At 43.1% G+C, this 27,547-nt stretch overlaps 1 protein-coding gene and 1 long non-coding RNA gene across 12 annotated transcripts in view; one reads left to right on the top strand and one right to left on the bottom strand.

Moving 5' to 3' along the window:
- CDC42BPB (CDC42 binding protein kinase beta) overlaps nucleotides 1-16,375 on the bottom strand; it is a 94,640-nt gene extending 78,265 nt beyond the window's left edge. For all 11 annotated transcript variants that reach the window (XM_075753504.1, XM_075753507.1, XM_075753510.1 and 8 more), the window contains exon 1: nucleotides 15,945-16,375. In XM_075753504.1, coding sequence (XP_075609619.1) covers nucleotides 15,945-16,122 — 178 coding nt within the window. In that variant the 5' untranslated portion in view covers nucleotides 16,123-16,375. The remainder of the gene's footprint in view (nucleotides 1-15,944) is intronic.
- Nucleotides 16,376-16,513: 138 nt separating this feature from the next.
- Nucleotides 16,514-18,437, top strand: LOC142601985 (uncharacterized). The gene is made up of 3 exons (XR_012835558.1): nucleotides 16,514-16,573; nucleotides 17,159-17,280; nucleotides 18,299-18,437. It is a non-coding gene; the product is annotated as an uncharacterized LOC142601985 (long non-coding RNA).
- The last annotated feature ends 9,110 nt before the right edge of the window (nucleotides 18,438-27,547 follow it).

Here is a 27,547-nt window from a genome sequence, read left to right as displayed (position 1 = left end):
GCAGTATCTGATAGAACATTCTGGTTTTAAGCTTATAGTTTAAACACAACTTTTCGGTTTTGTACACTCCTCTTTACTTGAATTTAAGAGTAAGATTATCCACATGCCATCTTTGTTTAACAACCACTACATCCATAATCCTTTTGCCCTAAGATTTATTTCCACGCATTTAAGTAAGGAATTCCTTTTCCTTTCTCATTTACAGCCCATCTAGACAGGGTGTCAAAACAGAAAATCAAGTACCAGGACATTCACAACAAGCTTGTAGGAGGCTGGCAATCTCAAATCTTCATCTATACCTCAGGCTCCATTCTGTTGGCTGCCAACCTTTTTCCTTTACTCATACTTGAAAATAACAACCAAATGTTTGGATGCTCCAATGCAACACCAGGGTGAGCACCTGCATGCCAGTACAGATGCAGTTGGAAAACTCTACCAGTGTAGATGTGCTTTTACAACTTTCCATTTCCAGAGCAGGAGCCAGTGAGGATGCATTAACTTCCTTCCAGAAATCTGACCTAGTACATGGCCTCTGAGGAGACCACAAGCAGAAGAAGGAATTTCTGCCAATCTTCAAAATACTTTAAGCTGTTGCAATGTAACTACAACTAGTACAGACATCGAGTCAACTATTAACACAGAGAAAGGCCAAATGGTTGCCTTTCTACTTCCTTACACATCGTTTTAGCTATACTCCATTCCCTTCTCTTTTTCCACCCAGAATTTAATGTTTTCCTTTACTAATTTATCTCCAGTGTCATCTAAGTAAACCTTGGCTACTTTGCCCATTCAGTGATTGTTTTAGCTCTTAAGTAATATTTTCCACTTGCATTGGCTCACTTTTAAAAAACCATTCAGTTCCAAACCACAATCTTTTAAAGATTGTCAAACTTTTCATCCTTGATACTGTAGTGCAGACACGCTAGTTTCATTTTTGATGCTAGTATTGTGGAGCTGAAGCTACGTAATCCTTTTGTTCCATAAACTTCTTTGGAATGTTCTAACAGAAAAGTCTGGAAGAGATGTAATCTTTAATTTTTTCCTTTACTTTTTCATCTCTTCAGATTCTCAATATTTATGCCACCTACATCATCGTTGTTTTTTTTTTAACCTACATGAACAAGGTGCTCAGAACTGCTTGTTTAGTGACACATCATTCCATCTTTGGGTCGCCACTGTGAATCCAGCAAGGACATGAATATTATCAAAAATGTTTTTAATCTCTTGGTAGTTTCATGGCCTTTAAAGTAGCACGCAAGCTTTGATCTAGTTCTTATGGGCAGGCGCACACACAACAGAAGTCTGTAACAACGGTCTCCAAGACAGAGATCTCATACAGCATTGAGGGGAAAGAAGGCTGTGCTTATAAAGCTTGCATTTTTGTTGTTCAAATCTTCTGTAAAGGAGTTCAAGTCGTGAAGACTTCTCTTTTGGCAACCATCCCAATGTTTATACCCTAACAGCCACACAATTTCACTTTTATCATAATTTCTGGAAGCTTAACTCATTTCCTATATACTTTGAATTTTAAAACCAGCCTCATTTAAAAAAATAATCTAGGTCCACAAAATCTTTAAAAAGAAATATCAGGAACAGCTATATGCTGAACTATTCCACGGTATTATTTACTTGAGCAGCAAGTGTCACTTTGTCACAATTTCTATTACAGTGCTCAGACTGCACCAGTAGTTACTTACACAGGAACAAAAACGTATCTAATTAATTTAAGAAATTTTACAATAGCTGAGTAGTTTGTGCAATTGCTGGAAAAAGTTCACCCTGACTGACTGTTCAGCTGTATTTTAAAGGAAGGAAAGAAGCCAAGAGTGTTCACAACTGTATTATAGGAAAGCAAAATATAAGAAGTTGTCCTTTTCTGAAGAACCACTTTGTAAGAAATGCATGTTCAAAAACCAAGAAGTCAATTTGGAGCCTCATCTTTCTCACGTGAACATATTTTAACACATCAAAAACCCTAAAAATCTAGTAAGAATCTTTTAGTTATCACATAGGAAAAAGTTTTCTTTGAGTATCATCAGTTCCATCTCTCTCCTTCAAAATCTTATTTAACAGACATTTTAGCACATAAGCCCAATTTAAAGTTTTCCTTAAAGTATAGGCTATCACTTCTGAAAGTAACAGGTAAAGATGTCTGGCCTGACCACTGTTTGTAGTATATTGATCAATATTTAGGATTGTACATGATGCTTTTCCTAGTCCTTTCTAATTCATGTACCTGCTTAATTTTTTATTCCAATACTGCAAATTTTAATTCAAATACTATGACTCCTCAACAATCTATTTCTGGACATGTGTTAAAAGATTACAAGTTGACAGTGTTGATTTCCTCTTCCAAGAATTGTTTTGCACAGTTAAATTTATTTCCTTGCCAATTACTTTTTAATTTTTTTTTTAAACACGAAAGTGATAACAGTCTTCACCTAAGTCCCTCAGAAAACACAGGACAGACTTTTAAGTGTTATATGAGACATGAGGGGGGAGGGAGAGATGAAGGCAAGGAGATTGAAGCAAGAAGTAGGTCTTGCCCATGCTTCTCGCAGAAAGATAATCCATTATCTTTTACCAGCTGTCACCCATTTCAGAGCTCCCCACAGAGTTCTAAAGGTAAACTACTGGAGCACATTTTCCAGTAAAGTCTCTGTATTATTTATTCTGTAGCTATCAAGCATATACTTGAAGAACTATGATTACCAATGTGCCCAATGACGTATTACAGCCACTGATGCAAAAGGCATCACAGCAATGTGTGCACAAGTGTGCACTGCTGTTTTAAAGACATCACTTCAAAGTGCCTTCTCCAAATACAAATAAGAAGTAAAAAGTCTGAAAAATGAAACAAAAGAGGAAATTAAGGACATGAGAGGAGGGGGATGGTATTTCTCAGTAGTTTTAGGCAGCAAGACTCAGTCCGCAAAAGAAGTTCTTTCCATTACTTCACTATCTGCTTTTCCCCCCAAGGTATCTGCACAATGTGCAGGTACCTCCCAAGAGGGAAGCAATACGCTGCAACTAGAACACAGCGTGAACAACTTCCATATGTCAATCACAGACACAGCTGAGGTCTCACAACCACAACATCCAAAACAACTATACAACACTTTGTTCAAAATTTCTTCTGAAAATTTCTTCTGAAAATTTAACACACACATTATAAACTGCTCACATACACAGTCCTTGCCCCAGAAGGGTAATGAACCATTACATTATATAGCACTGTCAATGAACGCCTTCATGACATAGCTGATAATGTATGTTCTCTGGCAAGAGTGTCTACCAGACTTCCAGGCATTTAGGCATCATGAAAATTTTTTAAAAATCTTATTATTTTCCCAGAAGTATGCTGCAAGCAACGTACTCAAGTGTCACTTGGGATATTCTATTAATAATTACAACACACCACTAATAAAGGATTCAGCTCTTGGTTTTTTGTCCCATTTGTACATTGTTACCCTCGTTGACAGCATTTCCCATGCTATTTTCCATATATCAATATGATTTTGAAAGACTGAATTTGTTGTGCATTCTGTTTTGCTAAGTGCACTATCACCAAGAAAGAATATCACTGTTAAAACTATGTTGCAAGTCCAACTTCATATAACTCATACAATATCTTATTTTACAGAGGAAACCAAAAAACAGCGAATATCTCCCATTAGATCTTTACAGCTATGAGGAAGATTTGTTTCACCCTGTTCTTAGCAACTGCTTAGTCAGACTCCTTTTAATGTCAGATATAAGGATATTAGGAACCCTACCAGATAGAGATCCCTTTGTGATAGGAGAACATATCTAGCAGAACAACTAAACCTGTATTTTTTGTAAAGGATGATTCAGGCTCACAGTCATGCAGGGATTGCAGGCTCTTCTGACAGCTCCATGGAACAAAGCTTTAAAATACTTCAACTGCTATCAAGGCTAACAACTAGACACAAGGAAATCACACTTGGGAAAAAGCACTAGACATAAAACATAGGTTCAAAGTTCTTGAAAACTGTTCTGGCAATTCACTTCCAGGAACAAGGAAATTGGTGCTTTTATTAAATACATGGCAGAACAACATGAACAAAATTTAGTTTCCCATCATTTTGCAACCCTAAAATTTAGTTAAAAGTTTGTCAATACTTGCATTCAGACTATGTGGTAAAATGCCAGTCAATCAGGTTAAACACTTCAGATTACAAAAAAATGAATAGTAAATTTTCACAAGTGTCAACTACTTTACAACAACACGATTCTATTTCAGATATTTCTTTTAATTCGGAGAAGTACAAAGAACAACTGTTCTCTATTAAAGCAGCCATGATGTTAAATAAATTTGCTAACAGGGGGAAAAAAAAAGATGATACTGAACCACAGCATAATTTTAGGTTGGAAGGGACCTCTGGAGATCAGAGTCCAACCTCCTACTCAAAGCTGAGATAATGTCAAAGTTCAATCAGGTTGCAGGTGGCCTTGTCCAGCTGAGGTTTATCTCCTAGGATGGAGCGACCATCGCCTCTGTGGGTGTCTCTCCAGTGCCTGACCACCCTCAGGAGGAGTATTTTTTTTTCCCCTTTACACAGTCAGAATCCTCCCTGCCACAGCCTGTGTCCATTGCCTCTCCTTGGCGGCACAGTCAAGAGGAGTCTGCCTCTGTGTTCTCCCTAACCACACATCTGGCAGTTCAGTATCATGATCAGATTCCCCTTCCCCAGGCTCACCAAACCCAGGTATCTCAGGCTTTTCTTGCACATCACATGCTTCAGGCCTCCAGCCACGTCAGTGGTTCTCTGCTGGATTCACTTCAGTTTCCCAGTGGTTTTTATGTGCTGGGAAGCCCAGAACTGGACACAGTACTCCAGAAATGGTCTCACAAGTGCTGTAAGGAGCAGAATAACCACTTCCCACAACCTGCTGGCTACACTCTTGCTGATGCAGTCCAGTACACAGGCAGCCTCCATTTCTACAATGGTACATCACAGACTTTTTCAACTAGCTGTTTATCAGGATCCACAAATCTTTTTCTGCAAGACTGCTTTCTAGTTGGTCATTCCCCAATTTTTCCACAGTGCAAGACTTCGCACTTGTCATGCTGAACTTTGTAGGGTTTTACAGTGTGAACAAAATATAATGCTGGTATGCAAAAGGTAAAGTATAGAATGTAATCTCTGCTATCCCTGCACTTAAAAAGTGTCTGAAACATTAAACAAAGCCTTTACAATGTTTAATATTACCCACAAGACCAGAAAGTTTATAAACTAGATTACCTGTAGCTCTGATTTCTGTCAAAAACCAGTGGCTCCTGGTTTGAGCCACTTGGATGCATGCACACCTTTAACAGTGAGGATGATTACAGAATCAGAGAATGGTTTGGGTTGGAAGGGATCTTAAAGAACATCTAGTTCCACTCTCCCCCGCCATTACTGCCAATCCCTTTCCTAAGAGTAGTAAAAGCTTCTCCATCATGTTTTTGTTGGTTTTTTTTGTTTTTTTTTTAAATTAAAATTCCCCCCCCAGCAAAGTGTCAGGTCTTTTGTCTCTACAATTCACATCAGAGTCAACTTCAGGATGCACAAGGACTGATCATTTCTAACCATGGATGTAGACCTGCCTGGGTCAAGCCTGACCAGTACGGCCCTGTTGTATGACACTACACCCAATCCAGTAAATCCTGCTGGCCTGCAGTAACATACACAGAGCGATAACCACAGCTCAGTTGCCTTAATAACCAGTAAATACTTCTAAGGGTAAGATAAAGACAGTCTGTAGGCCTGATACAGCCTCCAGTTAGGTATCCCCACTGTATGTTGTCCTACATTATGTTATCTGGAGTACCACAGTTTAAAAACAGCTGTTTGATATTGTCATTATTCCCAACTTAAATATTAACTGTCCAGGAAACCAAAGGCTGAACTTACTAGTAATGGAAATCTTCAGTTACATAACTTAAGTAAGTGTTAACTTACTCTGTTAATGCTTAAGTTAATTCCTCCACATGACTAAGGCATTTTGCTACAAGTAGTTAAAGCGGGTCTGGAAGGAGAATGTTTGTGCTTCTTCCCTGTGACACAACAGGCTAACTCATCTGCAACTTCCCAGAAAGTCTGCTCTGAAAAATGAAGTGTTGTGAGTTTAGGAAAAATACCATATTACCCATAAAAGGCAGAAAGATTAAATATCACAGACTCCAGCCTTCACTCTGCATTTATAACCCAACATCTAGCAGTTACTAGCTACCACTGGATCCAATAGGACTTTTAGATGACTTTTAGCCAAGTTCTTTCTCCCAGCCTCCTATAATAAGTCATATAGGGTGAGGTTCTGATTCACAAAAACGTAGTTTCCTTTTTTTAGGTAACTTGAGAGTTGCCGGGCAATAAAGCAACCCTAAAAGGAACCACTGATAGCAAGCACACAGCAAGATCCCCTCCTTGCCTTAAAGAACATACAAACAAAAAAGAAAGGAAATGTGGACAGATCCTACATTCCCACTTCGCCCAGATGCAGTGCAAATGATCACAGACTAAATAAGAGAAACCAAATTCCTTATTTTAAAATTTTCAGTACAAACTTCTTACTCAAGTATACCTAGCCATAGAAAAAATGCATTTGCTACTCCTCTTTGGATCCACAGTCCAAGAGCAGTGAGACGACTGCAGAACAAAGCCTGCAGAGCATGCACACTAGGCATCCATCTCAGTGCTGACAAGGAGACCACAGCCATGTAGCCATCATACACAGAAGTGGGGGTGGAGGGAACAATGACACGTGATGACCTAACTAATCCTATCAGAAAAAGAGCTAAATTTAAAGACTAAACATGCATCTTAAAAAGCAAACCTTTGGGAACATATTTCAAAATGATAATAGAATCTTCATGCCTAATGTCACTCTCCTGCTGTTTCAACTCTGCCTTAATTACAGTAAAATAAAAGACACTCAGAACCCTCCAGCTTTCGGTATTGATAATCCAAGTCACACAGGCAGCAATAAAGCCAGTAGCACACAGAAAAGCTCCGCAAAGAAGCTAACTCTTGAGGAAATGAAGATCACAGAAGTCATGCTGTAACAACAGCAGAAAGCCGAAGGTGTGCAAGGCAATGGAGACAATCCCCATCCATCCCAAGGTACGCATGGATCTCCGGAAGAGGGGGGAAACCAGGGACAGAGGAATTCCTCAAGAGTGGTTTCACATGCCCCAGAAGTATTACCATGCAATTACTAGAAACCTTGTCTTCCTCAGATGAAGACAGAGATTTCCCCCATCCCACACCCATTTACCAAAACTCTGAAATGGATTCAAGTTTTTAATGCCTTCAATTAAAAAAAAAAAAAAAAAGGATTCTTTGCTGGGAGAGGGTATTTGTTGTGGGTTTTGTTTTTGGTTTTTTTTTTTTACAGTACTACAGGGTTTAAACCAATTTAGAGCATGACCTATTTTTATACATTTGGAAAATTTCTAGTGACCCAAAGTTCTTCCTTAAGTCTCATCTATCCAGGGAAGGCATACGGTTTAGTTCTTAGGCTAAGGGACCAATACTAGCAGGGAAACTGTAATATACTAAACCCCCCCATACTTCTATAGTGGTTGCTACATTTTGGGTGAAGTTACACCATCTATGAAAAGGGTGAATCCACATCCCAGGAATTACATATCCCAAATAGAAGTACAATACTGCTAGAATATCTGCAACACTTCATTAAGACTGACTTCCACGTACCTACTTAAGTGCCTTTAAAACTGGTTTCATCTTACTTATTACTTCTTTTTTTTTTTAAATAAAATTAGAACAATATAACCCAAGTTTAAGCTGACATATTCATGTTTATTTTTATGTTGGAGAACAATTATAAACAGTGAAAAGAATTTGGGATATATCTGGAATTAAAGCTGTCCTGATCTCTTCTTGGCCTTTTTGGGAAAGGCAGCTACACATATTCAGCCCTCAATGGCACTGCACTTAAGCAAATTAAGAACTATACCTCAGCCTTCATTAATGCACACCTGATTAATAAACTCCATACATTTTCAATGATTCAATACTTGGGAAGACATCCCCACCATTTTCCAAAGCTCAGACTCCTTTATAGAGGTCTCAGGTTGGGCATCCAGAGGTACTAGTCACATCTGAAGCTTTAGGCCATGGTTAAGTAATAACAGGTTTCAGCGTTAAGACCCTGATGACATGAATGACAGAAATTAAGATCTCAGGCACTTCAGGATGCCTAAGGCCTCAGCTGGCAATGATGGATGCACACACTTAATCTGAATGCACTCTAAGTATATCTACAGACATGATTACTGAGGTCTATGCAAAATCAAGGCTTAAGAAAACAGTGTGTAGTTTCCTACTGAAGAAAGCTACATTCATTATATTGAACAAAGATCTTTATAAATGAAAGCTTGCATTCTGGCAATCTGCATATGCTGATGAGAAAAATAGAGTGGAATATTTTAGCATTAGGAGACAGCTAAAATGAACAGATCATATTGAACCACAGAGCAAATGTACTTAGAAATTCCTAGACCTGGTAAAGCTTTTTAAAATTAAATCCTTTTTCTTAGGAAAAAAAAAATACTAGAGCTTCAGTGAGATAAATCAGCAAGCATGATACAAGCTCTTTGGTAACTACATCAGGAATATATTAGAATTCTCAAGTGTACCTTATGAAAGACTCAGAAAATTGATCTCACCTCCATTTAAAGAATTATCAAAGGCAAAAATACAGTAAAAAGCTTTAACAAGTCCCTTCTATTTTTCTAAACAGATTTGCTTGTGTTTCATCATCCTATTCATCTTTTCAGACATGGGTAATGAAAAAGGATTAACCCATAAAATTTTTCCTTATCCTAGGCACGTTATGCTGTTAACAGCTCAGATAAATTTGCAATTGTTTAGGTAAGTATTATAATTCTTCCTTTTTGTAATACTCATCTAAAAACAGCTTGCATGAATTGCCTCAAATTACAAGCAAGGGATAACATGTAAGTCTCAAATCTGAAGCATCTGTAGTTAACATTCCCAACTAATCTCAGCTACAGATCAACATTTCTAAAACCCAAAACATTAATATATAAGCAACTTGCTAAAAAAAGCTAATGAAACAAGTCTCTTCAGTTCTGACTCACACAGTTAAAATCATTTGTTTCTAGTAGGTGTAGAAGAAACTGACTCACTCCCACATGTGAATTATTTGCAAAAAAAGGTTAGTTCAACTCTATTTGATAAAAAAAGTTCATTGCACTGAATCTGCTGATTAAACCAACATCCAAGCCATTTCCACTGATAACGCATAACTGTGCCAACCATGGAAGTTTTAAGGACGTAATTTTTTTTTTTGCAAAAATATTATAACTTAATATTACTTATGAAAAAGCATCATGAAAATAATTTAGATTTCTAAGTGAAACAAGTCAAAAAATGTTAATTTATGAATGCTTAGGAAACCTTACTTCTGCATTCTATACCTTATCATGTACCATGAGTGAAAAAGTATTAGCTGCAGATGTTTTTTCTAAATTAAGACAAATTTATGTATGACTTATTTACCCCTGAGTTTTCACATATAAACAAAATTAAGATACAAAATATAGGTCACAGCCTTTAACACACCATATAATTCCTCAAGCCCTCAGTAAAGACTGTTGCTATTTATTAGCAACTTTATCCACAGGAGAAAAGCGATACCAGCTTCCTTCTACGGGACAAAAGACAAGCTTCACCCAGGACATCTGTCATTTTAACAGCACACGTCAGCATATCTCATCCTCCAGACCACATTACTTTCCCACTGTCAAAATATGACTGTGGCATTCAATGCCAATGTTTCACAGCATAAAGTTTTACAGAACAACTCATTAAAAGATATTGCCTCATTCTAAAAATAAGAGATTAGAACAGATGTACTGTAAAGGCTCCATCATACATTCAGCAGCAGGCTTTGAACCTCATGCCTTCAGATCACTAGCCCTGACTACAATGCTAAAGCTAGCACGGCAGTTCGCGCTACTTCAACATTAATTAATCCTAACATATATTTTTTTGAAAGAAGAAAACCACTTCATGCAAAGCCCAGAAAGTGGGAATCTGGGATTTGGTGGCCATGCTCGCACTATTCTGCCAGATGACCATCAAAGGCTTCATTAGCAAAGGTGATCCAAGCTACAGTGCCCCATCCCTGATCACAGGAAAGCCCTCAGGGAGCAGGAAAGGGTTCAAAGTTGCATCCACACTGCACTGTGCACAAAGAAATGGCGGGCACCACCACGGGCCTTTCCAGAACCTCTGCAAGGCACCTGCAGCTGCCCCAGCGGGCCCTCATGCACACCCTCCTGCCGCTAGCTCTAGTACAAGGGATCGTAATGGACTTTGATGGGTAGAAGATGGAAGTACGGGAACTTAGGCCAGAATCTGAAATTCAATTTTCTTGTTCATCAGCTGTCTTTGTTATCCAACCACACTCACGTCACACATGTGCCCAACAGGCTTATTGCTCGCTGCTTCTGCCTGCCCAGAGAAAGACACTGTAGAAGCCGGCAGAGCCTAAGGTCCTGTCCTGGCTTTCTATGTGTATTTCTGCAAGCAGGGGAGGGGGAGGAGTGCTAAAGGGAAAGAAGAGAGGCATTTAGGCCCTCAAGTCAGGAGACAGATATGTTATCAAGTGACATTTTTCCTGGTGTAATCCAAAAAGGCCAAAGAAAAGATCTTCATAAGTAACCCTCAAAGTCTGAACAACTCTATGGTAATTTCAAAAATACTTAAAGATAGTTTCTACCTCCTATACTAGCAGCACAGCCACACACTGTACCCTCATCCTTACCCAGAACTTTTTCTAGTGCATCAGTGCCTGTGGCAGTCAGAAGACTAGTTTTGAAGATGCTGCTGCTTGCAGCTAGTTTTGAAGATGCTCTAATGTAGGCTGGGAAGACCTTTTCTCAGGTCCATATCTATGCTTCTGAATACAACTGCTTTCAGGCTGAGAAAACAGGCTCTACATTCTTCTGACAGACAGGCCACCCTGCAAGGTTCTCCCTTCCCTCACTTGTTTTTTTTTTTTTTATTTGAAAGGTTAAGGTGCCTTTTTAAGCAGAACTAGAAAGAAGAGAAAATAAGTCTGAGAGTAGACTTGCAAAGTTCACAGAGCCGCTCCCCAACAGCAAGATCCAAACTTCAAGCACCAGTCCTGACAGTGACCCGAAGTTGTGAATCCCTGCACCAGCACGACAGCAACCATTTCTGGTGAAATTTCTGTGCATCTACGGTCCAGCCCCAAGTGTAACACCTATACCCAAAAGTGGTGGCTCAGGGCTTGGCTAAAGAGGTTGCTTTGAGCACTCTGCATGCACATTTTCCCCTTCTCTAGCCCAGACTGGGAATATATTGTTGTTATTATACCAGCATCCACTGCCTATTAGACCAGACTGTCTTCAAGGACTCAGGAGCAGGTGCCCAGCCAGCCTACTTGTGCTAATCATCTGCAATCTTCTTTCTTTTCCCCACAGCTTCAGTCCCCTTAAAGTAAGTTCCTCTCAGGAAAAATAAAAACAAACACCCAAACAAGAAACCTCACCACCACCATCCAAAAGCAGAAGGCCAGTCTAGCTGGGTAGCAGAGCTTGCACAAACTGAGAATGCAGAAGGTAAGTCAGCATTTAAACAGACTGCCTGTAACACATCAGGAGAAATAGTTCACAGAAGTATCCCATGCACCTGCTTCAAGGGGGGAAAAAAAAAATCAGATCAGTCTAAGCTGCTCTGACATTGATTTTGAGGTGTATTCACAGAAAGGACTAGCCAGTACATAGTCCAGGAGTAAGACAACACTGAATGAACTATGTGGGGACAACATGTGCCATCTTGCCCTCTGTAGCATGCCAGCAGTACAAAACAGGGTCAGAGGAAACAAAAGCTGGAGCAAGAGAGTCTATGCAGCACCAAGAGCATTTTGAATACAAATAAGGCCCATTCCTGTTAGACTCTTCTCTGAACATGCTTGCCTACTGGCTGCAAACTGTGCCAAGTAGCTGTTCAAAAATGGAGCAGTCGGTTGCGCCAGTCTCTGCTGACTGGAAGTAAGGGACAGTAAGCACCAGCCACAGCCAACTAAGATAACTCCTGAAAAACAAGGTGATGTCAGATGAGCACAAATGTGATGCCAGCAAGCAAGGTGCCCTGTGAGCATCCATTCTAGCACAGGATTATGAAAGACTCAGATCCCTCAGTATGACAGAACAAGGGGCTCCACAGGGAAGAACATGCTGTACCTAAAAGCCAAAGGACAGGTGATGCATGGACACCTGAGCCGCAGCCATGCTGCTCCAGCACTCCTGTACTTCTCATCATGTAAAACAAGGGACAGCATACATTTTTAACAGCTTTAACAAGGGAAGTACCTCCACAGACTTCCAGAGCCATGCAGACTGTTTACAGGCTTTCTAGGATCCAGGACTGTCCAGTTCCAGCATCTCCCCAGAAGCCAGCTAGGTTGCTCTACTAACAACTGGAAGGATGAGCAGAGATGGTCAAGCAATTCGGCCTCAGAGGCACAAGGGTTGTAGAGGCACAAGGGTTGTAGCAGCCTAGTTTCACCGAAGACTTTCAGTGAAGAATGAGCAAGTACAACTAGAATAAACAGGCCTCCTCACTGTTAGGATTCCCCACTATTTCTCGCTCTAGGAGCAGCAGATGTAGCAACAGTTTAAAAGACACTAAGCACAGATTTGGGAAGTTCTTTCTGAACATGTAGACATGGGTCTGCTATCTAACAGACTTGGATTCAATTCCCACTAAGAATACTGAGCATTATTTCAATATCTATTATATAAACAATACAGTGATAACCAATTGGGCAAGACCTTATTCAACAGGAGCTGTAAATAAAAATAACTAGAAAAAAAGAGCTTTTGAACTCCTCACTTGTAGCTCAGCTAGCTCTTCTCCAAAGATACTTGGCATAAAGATATGCGTATTATACTTCCAGTATAAGGACAAAATATAGTCTCTTTGAAAGCTCCATTCACCATGGGAAAGCTACAATTGCCAAGGTTAAAATGGCAGATTCTTACATTTCTAAAGCGATGGAAGCCACAAGCTGCCTCAAGGCGAACAGCCCCACCCTACGCTCTTCTATGGTTAGCAAATAGGAAGAAGATTTTTAAGAAATAAGCCTGTGGCAGAACTGCCAGGAATCAGTAGCGGGATTTATAGGACAGAAGCAATGAGATCCACCATTTGGGGCTCACCAGCCTCTGCAGGTGAAGTGCATGGCTTCTACAGATGTTGAATAGGGAGAAGGTAGCATAAGTCCCACAGGATAAACGTGAAACAATTTTGTGGACTCCTCACTTCCTTCTCCCACAGTCACCAGCTCCAGAATACGACCTGCTGTCAGAGAGCAGATACACCCACATTCAGCAGCTACACCACACAACTCAGCATCTCCTCTGCACCCCACCGCCAGGAAAAAACTCTGCCTCAACTACCACGCCTGAACTCTATTTTCTCTTGGCAATTAAGAACCCAAGCAAGTCCATTAGCCATGCTGAATCATTTTAAGGGAATTTTATGTGTGTGATACCTCACACCCAGTTTTAAATCCAAAATAGAAAAGAAATGCTTGTTATATAGCTTGGCTTAATTTAACCTTAATACCTATGCAGCTTATTTCCACTGTCAGTGATAAGTCTCCATTTTGTCAAAAGGAAATTCCTTCTGTCTCCAGCGGATAAAGAAACACTGATCTTCAAAGTATATACCAAATGTTTAACCACACTCTCATGCTTCTACAGATGCATAACAGCACACAAAACTTGTGCACATCAATCCAGAATATCTTCTAACAGGGAATCAAGCTGTAATTAAAACTGCACATCATGACATGAGGAAGATTAGCGTGTTTGGCATGATATTTTCCTTATTAGCTGGAGGCAGAAACAAGTTCCTTGTCAGTGGAAACATACTGTGAGGGCATTAGGACACAGATAAAAGGTGTCTCGTTGTTGGCATTTATTTGTTTTTAACAGCTTGAAGGAAAGGGAGGAACACACAGTATCAACTGTAATTGGGTTTAAGGGTATTCCTTGTTGATGGAACACAAATATACAGCAGTCCAGATTTAGACCCATCCCCTTACCATCAAGAGCCTGGATTACAAACTTTTATCCCTACTCTGCAGCACCAGATGGTAGCTCACATACATTTCAATTATTTATTGAATAGGCACTTTGTTATACTAGGGTAATCCCACACTGCAGTGAGAACTACACACACTGTTTTTATTGCAAGCTATACTTTTCATCAAGTCAGTAACCTTTTCACATTCAGTGAACACAATAAACAGAATTAAAAAGAAGCGATTTTATAAACAATTGGATAATTGGCCTCTCCATCACACAGAAAATGACAACACAGGGATCAATCAGTAAGACACAACCACCAGCAGTGCTATAGGAAAAGCATATCATTCTTTGGCCTGCCCCAAATCCTCTCCTCAACTTCAGTTCTCAAAGTACTAACAGTTTGTAGGTACTCACTTGTTCAAGCCATCAGCTTGAAAACATGAGTATAAAACCAGATTGCACTTTGCAGAAGACATACAAAGCTCCCACCACAAAACAAATAATCAATGTTCCCCAGGCTGCTGCCTTGCGGGGCAGATGTGATAAAGTGGTTAATTATTCAGTTGGCAATCGCATTACTGACGTCAATAGAAGAGTCCAGGAAGTGAATCCTCTTAGTTTGTTAGTGTATGACAAAGAATGGTGGTCCCCACAGAAATTAAGGAGAACCAGCTGTCCCTACATGTTAGTGCTCGGGTCTGTAGCGCTAAAGACGCAGATTTGCATTTACTGAAGTAAACCGGCCCCTCCCTCTCCCTTAGGAAATCCTTTGTTTTGTTGTTGGTTTTTTTTTTTTAAGAGGGCTCTTTAAAAGCCTAATTAACTGTACATGCATGGAACAGCTGATAAACGGGACAATATACTCATGAGCAATGATCTCTCCTCCCTCCCCTCCAATTCTTATTCCATAGAGAAGTTAAGTCACCTTCATCATTATTATTCATAACTTACTCAGCTGAATAAACCAGTCAGCCACCGTGGCCATTTTAACATAAATTCATTTAGGCATGCAGCAGGGAAGGATCTCTCCTATCCACATACCTGTAGTCAATAGCCTTAACTGAACAACACTGGATAGAAAACTTTTATCCTAAGTATCCACGTTTTCTTTTGGCAGCACGCTCCGGACTATTGGAGGTTTCTCATTATCAGGCTGCTTAACAGTAGGAAACCATTAAACAAAGCTGTTATAAAGGCTGCCTAGAATTGCTCTGTCCTTCGGGGGCATGCCCAAATTAAAAAGACTGCACGACGAACGGTAACTGCTGCTCCTCCAAGGCACGCCCTCTCTAACAGCAACACATCCGGCACCAGAGCAGTATTTCAAAGCCGGAGCCCGCTGCTCTCCCCCTCCCCCAGGTAGGAAACCCTCCGAGGAGCACTGGATTAGCCTGACATTTCGGGTTAAGCCGAGCAGGGTTTCAGGCCAAGGACACGCCGGTGCTGTTCCTGCCGCCGGCTGCCAAGCGGTTCGCTTGGGACCGAGCGGAGCTGGGAGGAGACCCGCAGGGGTCAGGGCCCGGCTGGCGGCGGGGGTGTTCCCCAGGGAGGCTCCGCATCCAGGGGCGGCGTCTCCCCACCCCGCCCGGCTGCAGACGGGAGCGGCGACGGAGAGCGCACTCCCGGGGCCGGGCCGCCCTCCTGGGCCAGCTCGCCGCCCCTCGCCCGGGGATCAGGGCGGTGGGGATCCTACAGAACCCCACCACCACCACCACCACCACCCCCCCCCCCCGCCCGCTATGCGGGCCCCGTCCCTCCCCCTCACGGCGCCGGCCGGGCCCCGTCTCCCCCATGGCCCCGTCCCCATCCTCCCACCCGGGCTCACCCCACTCGAGGAAGTCGGAGACGTATCGGTCGCGGCGGAGCGGCGAGTCGCGGCTGCACTCGGCGTAGACGCCGACCAGGAGGTCGAGCAGGGTCTCCACGCTCAGCACGCTGTCGTGCTGCTGCGGCCCGTCCAGCACCAGCTGCTCCAGCTGCTTCAGCCGCACCTTGGCCGACATGGTGCCGCGGCGGCGGACGCAGGGCAGGGCCGGCCCGCTCGGGCGGCGGCGAAACCGGCGGACGGCGGCGCGCAAAGGCCCGGGGCGCCGCGCTCAGCCGCGCCGCACCTCCCGCGCCCCGCGCCGCCTCCCGCCCCTCACGACCGCGGCGCCGGGACCGAGCGGCTCCTTCCACGGGCTCCGCCTCAGGCCCGGACGGTCCATGGGCCGGACCCGGCCACTCCTCCCCCGGCAGCGGCGGCCCCGGCGAGCGCGGCCCGGCGCGTCCCACGGAGCAGCCCCGGCGGCACCCGGCCACGCCCACCACGCAGCGTCCGCGCGCTCCGACGTGGGCAGGGCCGTGCGAAGCCGCACAGGAAGATTGGGACGAGCGCCGTGCCGTAGCGGGGCGGGGCCGGGGGAAGCGACTGCCGGCCGTTCGCAGCGCCTCGGCGGATCCGCCGCGGAGGGTGTGAGGGGGATGCGCGTTCCCGTCCGCGCGTTCGGGGGCGAAGTCCGCTCCTCACCGGTCAGGCAGGGACCGCGGTGCTCTGGTAGGCCGGGCAGCCTGCCCTGAGCCACCCAGGCCCGCAGCAGGCTGTGCCAGGACGGGGGTGACCCCGGAGGCCGCCATCCCCCCAGGCCTTTGCTGGGTGCTGCCCGCCCAGTGCTGATGTGGGGCCCGGGGCGCCATGGCTGGAGGGGGCCTTCCCTTTCCCTGCCTGGGTCGCGATTCCCAGCTCTGCGGCCGGGTTTGCCTCGGTGGAGCCCCTGGCAACAGGCGCGGGGCTGGCAGGGCAGACAAGGCCCCACAGCAGGACATGGCGTCTGCAGCTTTCTGTGCCTTTCAAAACCTACCTGGCAATAGGGCTTTATTTCAGAGCAGCAGCTAGCCTGGGCAAATAGAGCCCTGTGTGTTAACAGCTGCTGTCCACGCTCCCTTGAAGGAGAAGGGAGCTCGGTGTGAGGTACTCAAACTTTCTGCAGTGCTTTATTTTTTTTATTTTTTTTTAACATTACAACTTATTCTGAGAACTGTTCTCTCCGGAGGCTGCAGCACCTTAAGGCAAGATGCTGAATAGCTTGAGATGGGAGTTTACGTCTCTAGGAATGCAGCCAGTCAGGTCCTGATGCAAAGCTGAACTGGGAAGGATGCCGTTTCCTTGCTCATCTCCCCTGGCAAGTAGATGGAGTGCTGTGTGCTTTCTGAAAATGATCCCACCAGAAGGAGCGGCAGCTGAGTGCTGGTTCTGTCAGGGTTGGGAAACCCCCTGCCTCCAGGAGCTGGAGCTAGACGAGGGGTTGCACCATGGCAGCTGCAGTTGCAAGGGGTCCTCCACGGTCAGACATGGCATGTTGGTCATCACTGAAAGACCTGGATGTTCTCAACTGTCACCTTCAGGGCCAATGGCTGGGCCAGACCCAACCAGTGCTGCGTACAGGGAGCTGCCCTTTTCAAAGGGTCAGGGGCACAACCAGACAGAGCTAGATGGAGTATTGTGTAGCAGAAAGTATTGCTCCCATATGACAGAGAGGTCCAGCAGATGATTATAGAAGTACTTGTTTGTAGGAGCCCTTGCCCCTCAGGCACGCCTGATAGATATCTCTTTGACACCAAATACCTGTTATATCCGAGAGCTTTTCAGGTCGTAATAATTCTGTACTCTGCGCTTGGATCTGCTACCTGGATCAAGAAGGTACAGGCGCGTTCAGACCTGTTAATTCTAAAAAATGCGATTCGATAGAAGATCCCATGAATCATACTTTTATACCAAGAACCTATAATTTTAAAACAAAGAAAAAACCACAGTGGACTAGAATAGTTTTGTTTTTCCTAAATGACTTCTATCTCTTTGTACTTCCTTCTGCAAACATCCACTTGAAAAATATTTCACAACGTATCTAGAAGTTTTCATTGTTCTCTCTTGATGTTCCTCCCTGGTTACAGTTGTTTCACTTGACCTCAGACTGTTTAATATCATAGATACATTAATTTGCAGGATCCTTAGCATTTTAACAATTCCAATTTTATTTCTGGTGCTGGTGCTTTGTTTAAAAGGAGAGTTTAACATTTTCCACTTGTTACCGCTTTGGAGACTCATTTTTGGGCAGTTGATCAGAGTAATGGCTAGGGAGAACAGAGTTTTAAAGATCCTGTTACAATATCTATCTTTCCCCTTCTTATCTGTTCCTGCAGATGGTGATTATCACCACCTCCTTCAGCAAGGAAGAGATTATAAAGGAAACTGCAGCTGGATGAAGAAATAGCCATTTTCTGCCTACCAATGGCTCAATATTTCTAGTCTCCTCAGTCTGTTTTACATTTACATTCAGGGATTTCAAGTTATTCCTGACTAACACCAGTCACAGGGAAGAATCAGATCCTGTGCTGGGAAAATGACAGATGGGTGACAGATGATATTGTAGCCTGCTTTAACAACTATGGAAGGTTTAGTATATGAGACCAGCACGTGCAGGATTATTTATGAGCGATACTGTAGGTATTTCCAGAATTAGTTGAAAGATTTAAAAAACTAGTGCAGAGTTAAAAGCCTTGTGTATTGTAAATAATGGTGGGTTTTCACAGCAAGGTTTGCAGTTACAAAAAACCTACCTAGCTGAAAAATGATGTTTGATATACATGCTAAAAAACGTATGTGAGCTTGAAAATGTAGCTGAAGGTATTCTGCTTCTGTTACGCATCTGTGCCAATTCCATGTACTAAAAATAAATGTGATCTGGCTAAAATGAATTAAGTTATCCATCTTACCAGTTCCTTTTTCCTGTGGTATATTTCAGTGGAAAAATACAGCCCCTTTTTCTGGGACTGATCTGATTTAAAAAATCTTGGGTTTTTTTATTGTGAGAGAAAATGTAAGCGAACAGGTTCTCACATGTATTTTCTGGAATCATTGTAGACTTGCAGAGCTGAAGACACAAAGTCCATATGGCTACTGAAAAGTTTTTTTCAGATCAAATCAACTTAGGTCCCTTTTTTTTTTTTTTTGTTTTGGCTGTACTCCAAGTAACTTAGGAACTAGTAGAGGGAGAAATTCTGTTACAGAATTTTGATGGCAACAGGAAATAGCTGTGTCACCACTTTATGACTTCAGGAAAATCCACCCACAGATCATTTTGGAATTGAGATGACTGAAGAAATACAAAGAGTGTGGACAGAAATTGCAAACATAGCTCATTAACAATGAAGACACCTCCCCACTCCCCATACTAAAAAAAAAAAAAAAAAAAAGAAAAAAGTGAAGAAGATGTAGCAAATATCTACCTTGTCCCGTTCAGGCAGATAATTCTAGAAAAAGAGAAAGAAACATCAAGTTGCAATCTATTATTTGCTTTTTGTTTTAATTATTTTTACTCATTAGTAGGCAAAGGGGAGACTCTGAACAGCTAGAAAACTTAGCTAAAAGATCTAAATATATTCTATGCATGAAGGAAATTACATGAGAACTGAGAGAACAGTTGACTAATGTGGAGCAAGGGAGGAGTTTTCTAAGGATTCAGAATGCAAAATATAATTAAATTGAAACTGGAGACAGCTCCTAGTAATGAGTTCCAAAGGTAGAATATAAGAAAGAGTTAAGCATGCCTAAAGGCAACACAACTGGTTTATATCTTGTTGTTATCATAGACTTTCCTTCCTGGAATTATTTTTTAGCAAACTGTCACCTTTCCAGCTCTGTTTGTATTTGGCAATATTCTAAAAAATTCCTTCTTGCCAAAAGCAGTGTAAATTTACAGCTGCCATCCATACTGGGAGCCAAAAATAGCCTCTGAGTGGGGGCTGTCTTTGATAACATTGCATCATGTAAGCCTGAGGATTGAGCTAATACATTCAGTATTAAAAACAACAACAGCTAAGCCACTATTGGTGTGATGTTAGCCACAGTGGGAAGTACGTGGAAAAATTCTCAAAGAAAACAAAGTATCTGCTCTTTTGGTAGGGTGGTGAATGTTACAACTCTGCTTCAGCTTCGCAGGAGCTCTGTCTGCTCCTCCTCACTGCTAATGCACTAGCTGAGTATGGAGGTTTCACAAACCATGCACACAATGATGAGTGAAGTGGGAGGAAAGAAAGGGCAGTTGCTCATGGAGAAGTGCTAGGAAGGGCTGAGAGTCTGGTCATTTCCAATTTTCACTAAATGCTTTCTCATTACAATAATAAAAATAAAAAAGCAGCAAAGCCATTTGGCAGGCTACCTTCTGTTAAGTGCATTCTGCCATTAAGTGCATTTGTTGGCAGTGCTTCTGTTTTACTCTTGTAAGTACCTAGATTTTAGTGATGGTATAACCCAATGTTTTGAACTGAAGGTGAGGCAAACTGGGATATGAGAAGATCTTGCACTTGCCGCATGCTTTCTTAAAGAGAAAAAAAAAAAAAACCTAAGGAAGCAAAATATATTTAGGTGTATTAGTGGAGACTTTTAGGGATACAATCGCTTCTGACTGGTTTGCTTTGCAGGATTTAGGGAGCAGAGTGACATCATAGGCAAAGATGATGCACTTCTTCCAGTCTAGATGCAGCAGGTTCCCAAACACATTGTTTTTTTCCTCGGTATTTTTTCTTACTCATATAGTTTTCTTTCTCAATAGTTTATGCCTATTTAAAGTTCACCTGAAAGAAGGGAACTTGCCTCCCTGCTGCTGTTTCAGGAAACCATCAGTCTTATTGATCAGTATGTTTCCTGATTACAGGCGGTTTAATACAAGGAGCCTGACATAGATCACATCAAATTAACGGGCTTCCCATTCCATTCACACTTTGAGAGCAGCATTAACTGAAGTGGGCAGCTGCTTCCATCAAAATCACTATGAGGCCACTTGTTTGTTGGTTTGTTTTGGTTTTTTTTTTCAGAATTTGTCTGAAAATGACTGAAGTGTAGGGAACTAGGGGTTTAGATGAGGTCATTGTCATGGACATCTGGAACAGAATGTCATCACCACATTGAGGCAACACAACAGCTTGAATTTATTTCAGTTCTGATTTCAAGTCCACAATATCCCAAGGAAAGCGTTGGCTCAATGATCCGGTCTGATTGGGCACATGGTGATGCTGAAAGACTGGCAAAACAAAACATAAGCCCCTCCTTAGCCTCATGCTGCTGCAGGGATCTTCAAAGGAGGTGGCAGCAGTGGTACAGGGACGATAGTAAAAAAACCAAATACTCATCGACAATTATGACATCTTGCAAGTAGCAGTACCATAGCTTGCTCTCTGTCCAGCTGCCATTTTGTCATGTAATAGTGTTGTATTACTGCAACTTCACATCTGCCAGACTTGGTCAGATCAATCTTTGAATGAAATGTGAAAAGCATTGTGTTGCTAGAGGCAATTTTTTGCGCCTGAGTTGATGCTAGACTAAGATTATCCGATTTTGTTTCGTGAGCTTTTTTTTTTTTGGCTATATACCCTGGCACTGTGGTTCAGCCAATCTGACAGTAGTGCTGTTCGTTGCAGAGAATAAGACGAGTTTTAGATGATATGTGCAAAAAATAGATAGGAAATGCATTCCTTTTTCTTAGCTAATCTGTAGGATTAGTTCTCTTGGGTTGCTGAGAGTAGCTGTGTTATTCGTAATGCATTTTAAATTAATACTGCATTTTATTAATTTTTTAATGTCTTGAGAGGAATGACTGGAGATGAAAAATAAAACTTCTCCAGTCTTCTTCCTTGAACCTTTAAAAATCTGTCACTGACTTTAATAGGAGTGTTCCCATGGAGATAAGCACAACTAAGTGTACCTACAAGGAAAAGAACTAGTCTGCTTTGAATGAAATATTTTTGCATTTTAAGTAATGTTACTTTAATAGACACTTCATTCTTCTATGACAAAGTGCTCTTTGATTTTCAGACACTGTATAATCAAAATAAAAAGCAAATTCTATTGTATTCTCTTCCCTGGTTCTCTCTCCACAATGGACAATCCATAGATAATCATTTTGTGGTAATGAGAAGTTGAAATCAGAAAATATTCCAATCTATTTCTAAGATACAGGCAGAGCATAAATAGCATTCAGGAAAAATACAGTTGTACACTCCCCTAAAAGCAGCAGGAGATACTGTGCAGAAAACACTTTTACTTCTTCAGCAATGACGACCTGGCAAACCATCCTCAGCTGATGGTTCTTTATTATAAATTTCCGAGCACTGTTCAGAAAGGCAGAGGTGGGACCGAAATGGCTTCAATTTAGTCACAGTATCCTGGGACAGTGAAAAAATAACCATATCAGCTTCAGCATCAAATATCCTGAAAGGCTGCTTCTGATAATTATCACTTTTCTGTGCAATAAAACCTCTTCCAAAACCAAAGGGATTTTCCTGACAATGTGCAAAAAAAGACATTTTGCTCCTATTCACTTGCTCTGAACAAAGATTTCACCTGAGCTTCAGGCTGATCTTGGCTGCACCATTACACATCCAGAGGCACTCAGTCTGGATTTACACAAATGCTACTATCTTTGGCTTCCACCTTACCCCGTCTTAGCAAAGCTGCGTGGAAGCCCTCCGTCTCACACGTTATGCCAGCAATTACTGTGATTTGTAGCAACATTGACAGCAATTCAGAAGAGACCTGAACTTCACAGCACTGCAGGCAAGCGTGCATGCTACCCCTGCCTGACCCCTCCCAGCCACTGCCAATTCCCATGGGAAATATTTGATCCCCCCCATTCCCACCTCCCTGCTGAGAGCTGCCTCACTGTCATCCCCCACGCCGACCCTCTTCTCTTCGGGACTAGCGATGAGCTGCTCATCCTCCAGGAGCAGATGCTGCAGGAGCGGGTGGTGGCACCCAACTGGACTGCTCAGGGGTCTGTGATGATCATGCTGCCTGTGGAAATCAACGGGAAAGGGAGACAAAAAGCCAGGGAGGACCCTGAAGAGCTGGATGTGCACCTGCTAATTTGGGGCTGAAGGTTGAACGGTGGCTGGCAATGCTCCTGGGAGTGCGTTCACCCTCTCAGGAGGAGTAGCAGCCAGCCTTGCTCTCCAGCTTCGGTGAAGGAGAGGACAACTGCTGGTCCTGCAAGGGCCTCCAGCTCGCTCTGTAGTCACCAGCCCTCAAACACTCCTGACAATAAAAAGCTATCATCTGCAGTCCCCACACTTTTCTTGTTTTCGTTTTAGCCCTGTAGAGTTGTTGGATATAATCCACACATTTTGGAGCAACCTGAAGTTTTGAAAATTGAATCTGCGATGAGATGCCTCTGTTGGGATTTCAACTTCACAGACAGACCAAACCCAGCGTTAGAGGAGTGCGTGCATTCCTACTAACATGGGGGTAGAGACTGTGCCCACTAGTGTGTGTGACAGTGTCAAATATACATTTTACGGCATCACACATCTTACCAAAACCCTCTTTTCAGTGGCAAAAGGCCAGGCAGTGATTTCCCCATGGTGCCAAGGCGAGGAGGTCCTCCAACTAACAAGTGCTGTGGGAAGAGCAGAAAGGAGGGATTCCCCAAGCTGCATTGGGTTCAGAGAGCTGCTTCTCTGGCCCTGAGATATAAGAGCAGATGTATAGTGTAAGAGGAGGCAGCAGCTGTGGTTATCTCTTGTTCTGAGTCCGTTAGCTGTGATGGGGAAACAGGAACCTTTCCAAGTGCAAAAATGAAGACTGCAGTGGCCATTGCCACAGGCTGAGTGCTCAGGCTGGACAACCCAGAAGAGCATGAAGTTTTGATTGCTCTTTCTGAGAGGATTAATGATTTAATTGATACTGTTTCTGTTCCTGACATTAAGCAAGAGGGGGGGTAGATCCTCAGCTACACTAAATTGTCATGACTTCATTGGAGTCAATAGCAAATTGCAGAGACTCATGATGTCAATAGCTAAACTCCCCAGGGCTGATCTTCAGCTGGTAGAAATGGTCATAACTTCATTGAAATCCACTGATGTCCAGCTGACCCTGAGGTTTTGCTATTGATTATGCTGGGAGTAGGACAAGACCTAAATTTAATTTTGTGATGGCCCAGGAACAGGATATATTATTTCAAAGCATCCATCATTATTGCAATTAGTTGGTGCCTGTCCTGGGCAAGGCTGTCTCTTTCAATCATTAAAATGCCGCTGCTAATCTATGATTTGCCCTGCAGATATGAAAATCTGCACTGACATAATATATGTAAAGCAGAAAGGGTTTGACTATTTCAGGTTTCATTTAGGTGTGTAGCCTATGGTTGCCTCAGGTAACACTGAGGTACTACTTAATCATGATAACATGATTAAGATGCAAATCCACATGCCTAATTTAAATACATTTTTTCTCTGAACCATCCAGCTGGGTGTAGTTTCTAAGAGTAAATGCAAAGTACTCACAGCAGGCTTCAGCTCAAGCAGAATCTCAGGGCCAGCTTCCAAATGTAATCACTCGTTGTAGTAGCAAGTTGAGGTCACCTTTTTAAAAGTGCTGGGAGTCCAGATGTTACGTATGATCCTCACTACTTGTATTACAGAATCACAAATCACAGAATGGTTGAGGTTGGAAGGGACCTCTGGAGGTCATCTGGTCCAATCCCCCTGCTCAAGTGGGGTCACCTAGAGCAGGCTGCCCAGGACCATGGTAAATATCTCCAGGGATGAGAAAATATCTCCAGGGATGGAGATTCCACAACCTCCCTGGGCAACTTGTGCCAGTGCTTAGTCACCTCACAGGGAAAATGTGTTTCCTGATGTTCAGATGGAAACTCCTTTGTTTCGCTTGTGTCCATTGCCTCTTGTCCTGTCACTGGGCAGCACTGAAAAGAGCCTGGCTCCATCCTCTTTGCACTGTCCCTTCAGGTATTTCTATACACTGATAAGATCCCCCTGAGCCTTCTCTTCTCTAGGCTGAACAGTCAGCTCTCTCAGCCTTTCCTCACAAGAGAGATGCTCTAGTCCCTTGATCATCTTAGCGGCCCTTCACTGGACTCTATTATGTCCATGTCTGTCTTGTCCAGGGGAGCCCAGAACTGGACACAGTGCTCCAGGTATGACCTCACCAGTGCTGAGTAGAGAGGAAGGATCACCTCCCTCAACCTGCTGGCAACACTCCTAATGCAGCCCAGGACACCTTTGGCCTTGTTTGTCGCAAGGACACATTGCTGGCTCATGTAACTGCCATCTTTTCTGAAGGAAACAGGCTTTGTGCAGGAGTGGAGAGGATGTCACCCCTGAAGCCAAGACTCGCAGTTAGAGAACCTGCTGAGATACTGCTCAGCAAGGCTGATATAGTCTCTCCTCTGAACATAACAAAGAGTGCACTGAGTTAACCAATGGATTTACCTTGTCAGGTCCTCACTAGTCATGTCCACCCATCTATCTTGCCCTAAAACTTTCTGGTGTGTTATTACTGAGAAAGCCTCCTTGAGGAGTAGCCACCTCTGAGCAAGGTGATATGCAGCTCCCATTGTGGGATCCTGCTGGACTCCTAGCAAAGCATGAGGATGGCATTGGCTGATGACACACACAGGAACATGGGGCAGAAACCCAAGATCTGAGCCATGCTGAGTCCTGGATGGACACCTACCCCAGGATTTTGACCCTGACATCATGTAGGCATTCTCTCATGTCTGAGACACCTTGTAGCAGCTCCTGACTTGCTGAGATGCAACCTAGTCAGTTTGGCCATTCCTCTTCTAGCTTTGTCAGTGTTGCTGTGAGTAGCTGTCCTGTCTGTGTGGGTTAAACCCAGATGTTTAGCAAGTTAACAGTTTGTCCTGCTCTGCCTGCACGTCCTCCTGTCTACTGCATTTCCACTTGAGAACAAATCCTGCGGCTCCACTGAAGGTTTGCTTCATTTTCTCTACCTTGAGGCAGGGCTGTGGGCCTCATTCATCACAAAGTATGAGCTCTAATAGTGTTTTAATGACCCTTTCTAGTTAGCGTGTGACCGCGCAGAAGGCCTTTTTGTATTCCCATGGGTGCACAGCTAAACCTCCAGTAGTTTTGTTTGCAGACTCCTTCTCCCATCACGATGAAGGAGAGTGGCCAGATTAAGAAGCCTGGTCCTTTAGACTGCAGGCTGGGCATATGCTTAATAGCTCATTCCTATAAAAGCCCTGATTTCTAAGAAACTCAAACACACCTTGGAAAAGCACCAACTATAATACGTGCAAATGACTTATGATGGAAAAAGGCCTAGAAACTTGGAAGATGGAATGTTTTGATCTTACCCAGTTCAGGCTACCTCCAAAATACAGCATTGCAACCAGAGGAGTGTCATAGCCATGCAAAAAATGAGAGAGCTGGAAGTCTGTCTGTTAAAAATGAGCAAACCCACTGTTTTGTAGCAGAAGCAAGCCAGTTAGATATGCAGTGTGAGCATGTATTATGATGAGCTTGGGTTATTAGCAGTCACCAGGTTGGAAGCCCTCAGTGAATAAATTTGCTGTTTCAGGATAAAAAAGTGAGCACAGTATCTGCTTCGTCAGTAGTCACTGCAGAAGCAAATGATGAAATAACAGGAACCGTCCATGAAGAACTGAACTGATATATGCTGGTTTTCTCAAGTTTGTCATAAGAAATGGGTGAGAGAACTACAGCGCTGAAACAGGGGAAGAAACCTATCACATGGTAGAAGACTCCATGTGCTATGAATAATTACAAGGGAATGAGATCAGCTAATTGTGCCACACTTAAAGATATGGCTGTACAGAACTCCAGAGATCAGGTCACTCTTCATCATGTCAATCAGCCAGTATTGATCCAGGATGGAGAGGGTTCATGAGCAGCAGAACTAAGGAGCCTTTTTCCAGTGGATCTGTGCCCTGTGCACTAATGCTCGTTCCTCCCCTTGTCCTCTCTGTCATCTCCACAGCAGCATCCTCAGGTCTGCCCCACATCCAGCACTCCAGCCCAGTACCGGAGGGCTTCCCCTGCCTTTACCCTCCAGCCCTGCAGTATGCCAAAGCGTTTAACACTTCCTTCTGGCTAATGACAGTATTTCCAGTTCCCCTCTTGTTTCCCATCTACCTCTTGTGGGCTCTCAACTGAGCTCCATGAGCATCCTGGCTGTGTTTGTTGCCAGACCAGGTAGTGAGGGCTGGAGCCGGTCTTGCCTTTCTGGGAGGGTGCACGTGCAGCATCTCTCTCTTAAATCACCCATTTGCACAGAACTTGCAGGAAGACAACATCTTTGCAATTTCTGTGCTTTTGCCAAATCTTGTAGAAATCTGGTTCAGTAGTTGCTGGTGCAAAGGGAGCAACAGACACAACCAGAAGACAGGTTGCTAAGGAAATCAGGAATGACCAGAACACTGGGTGCCTGAGGAGCTCTGACTGTGACTTGGAAGAATGCCGATAGCAGAAATTCCTGCATGATGAAGAAGCAGATGAAGAACAGCCGTAGATATACCCCAGAGGCTTTGAGGAACCCAAATCTAGATAGGGATGTCACAGAAATGCTAAGAAGAGTTTGAGATTTGACTGAGTGTTGTATGAGAGTCATGAGAG

This window comes from Balearica regulorum, chromosome 5, assembly GCF_011004875.1.
Source record: "Balearica regulorum gibbericeps isolate bBalReg1 chromosome 5, bBalReg1.pri, whole genome shotgun sequence".
NCBI lineage: Eukaryota > Metazoa > Chordata > Aves > Gruiformes > Gruidae > Balearica > Balearica regulorum.
The sequence above is the reverse complement of the archived record's forward strand: the minus strand, read 5'-3'. Positions and strand labels throughout refer to the sequence as shown.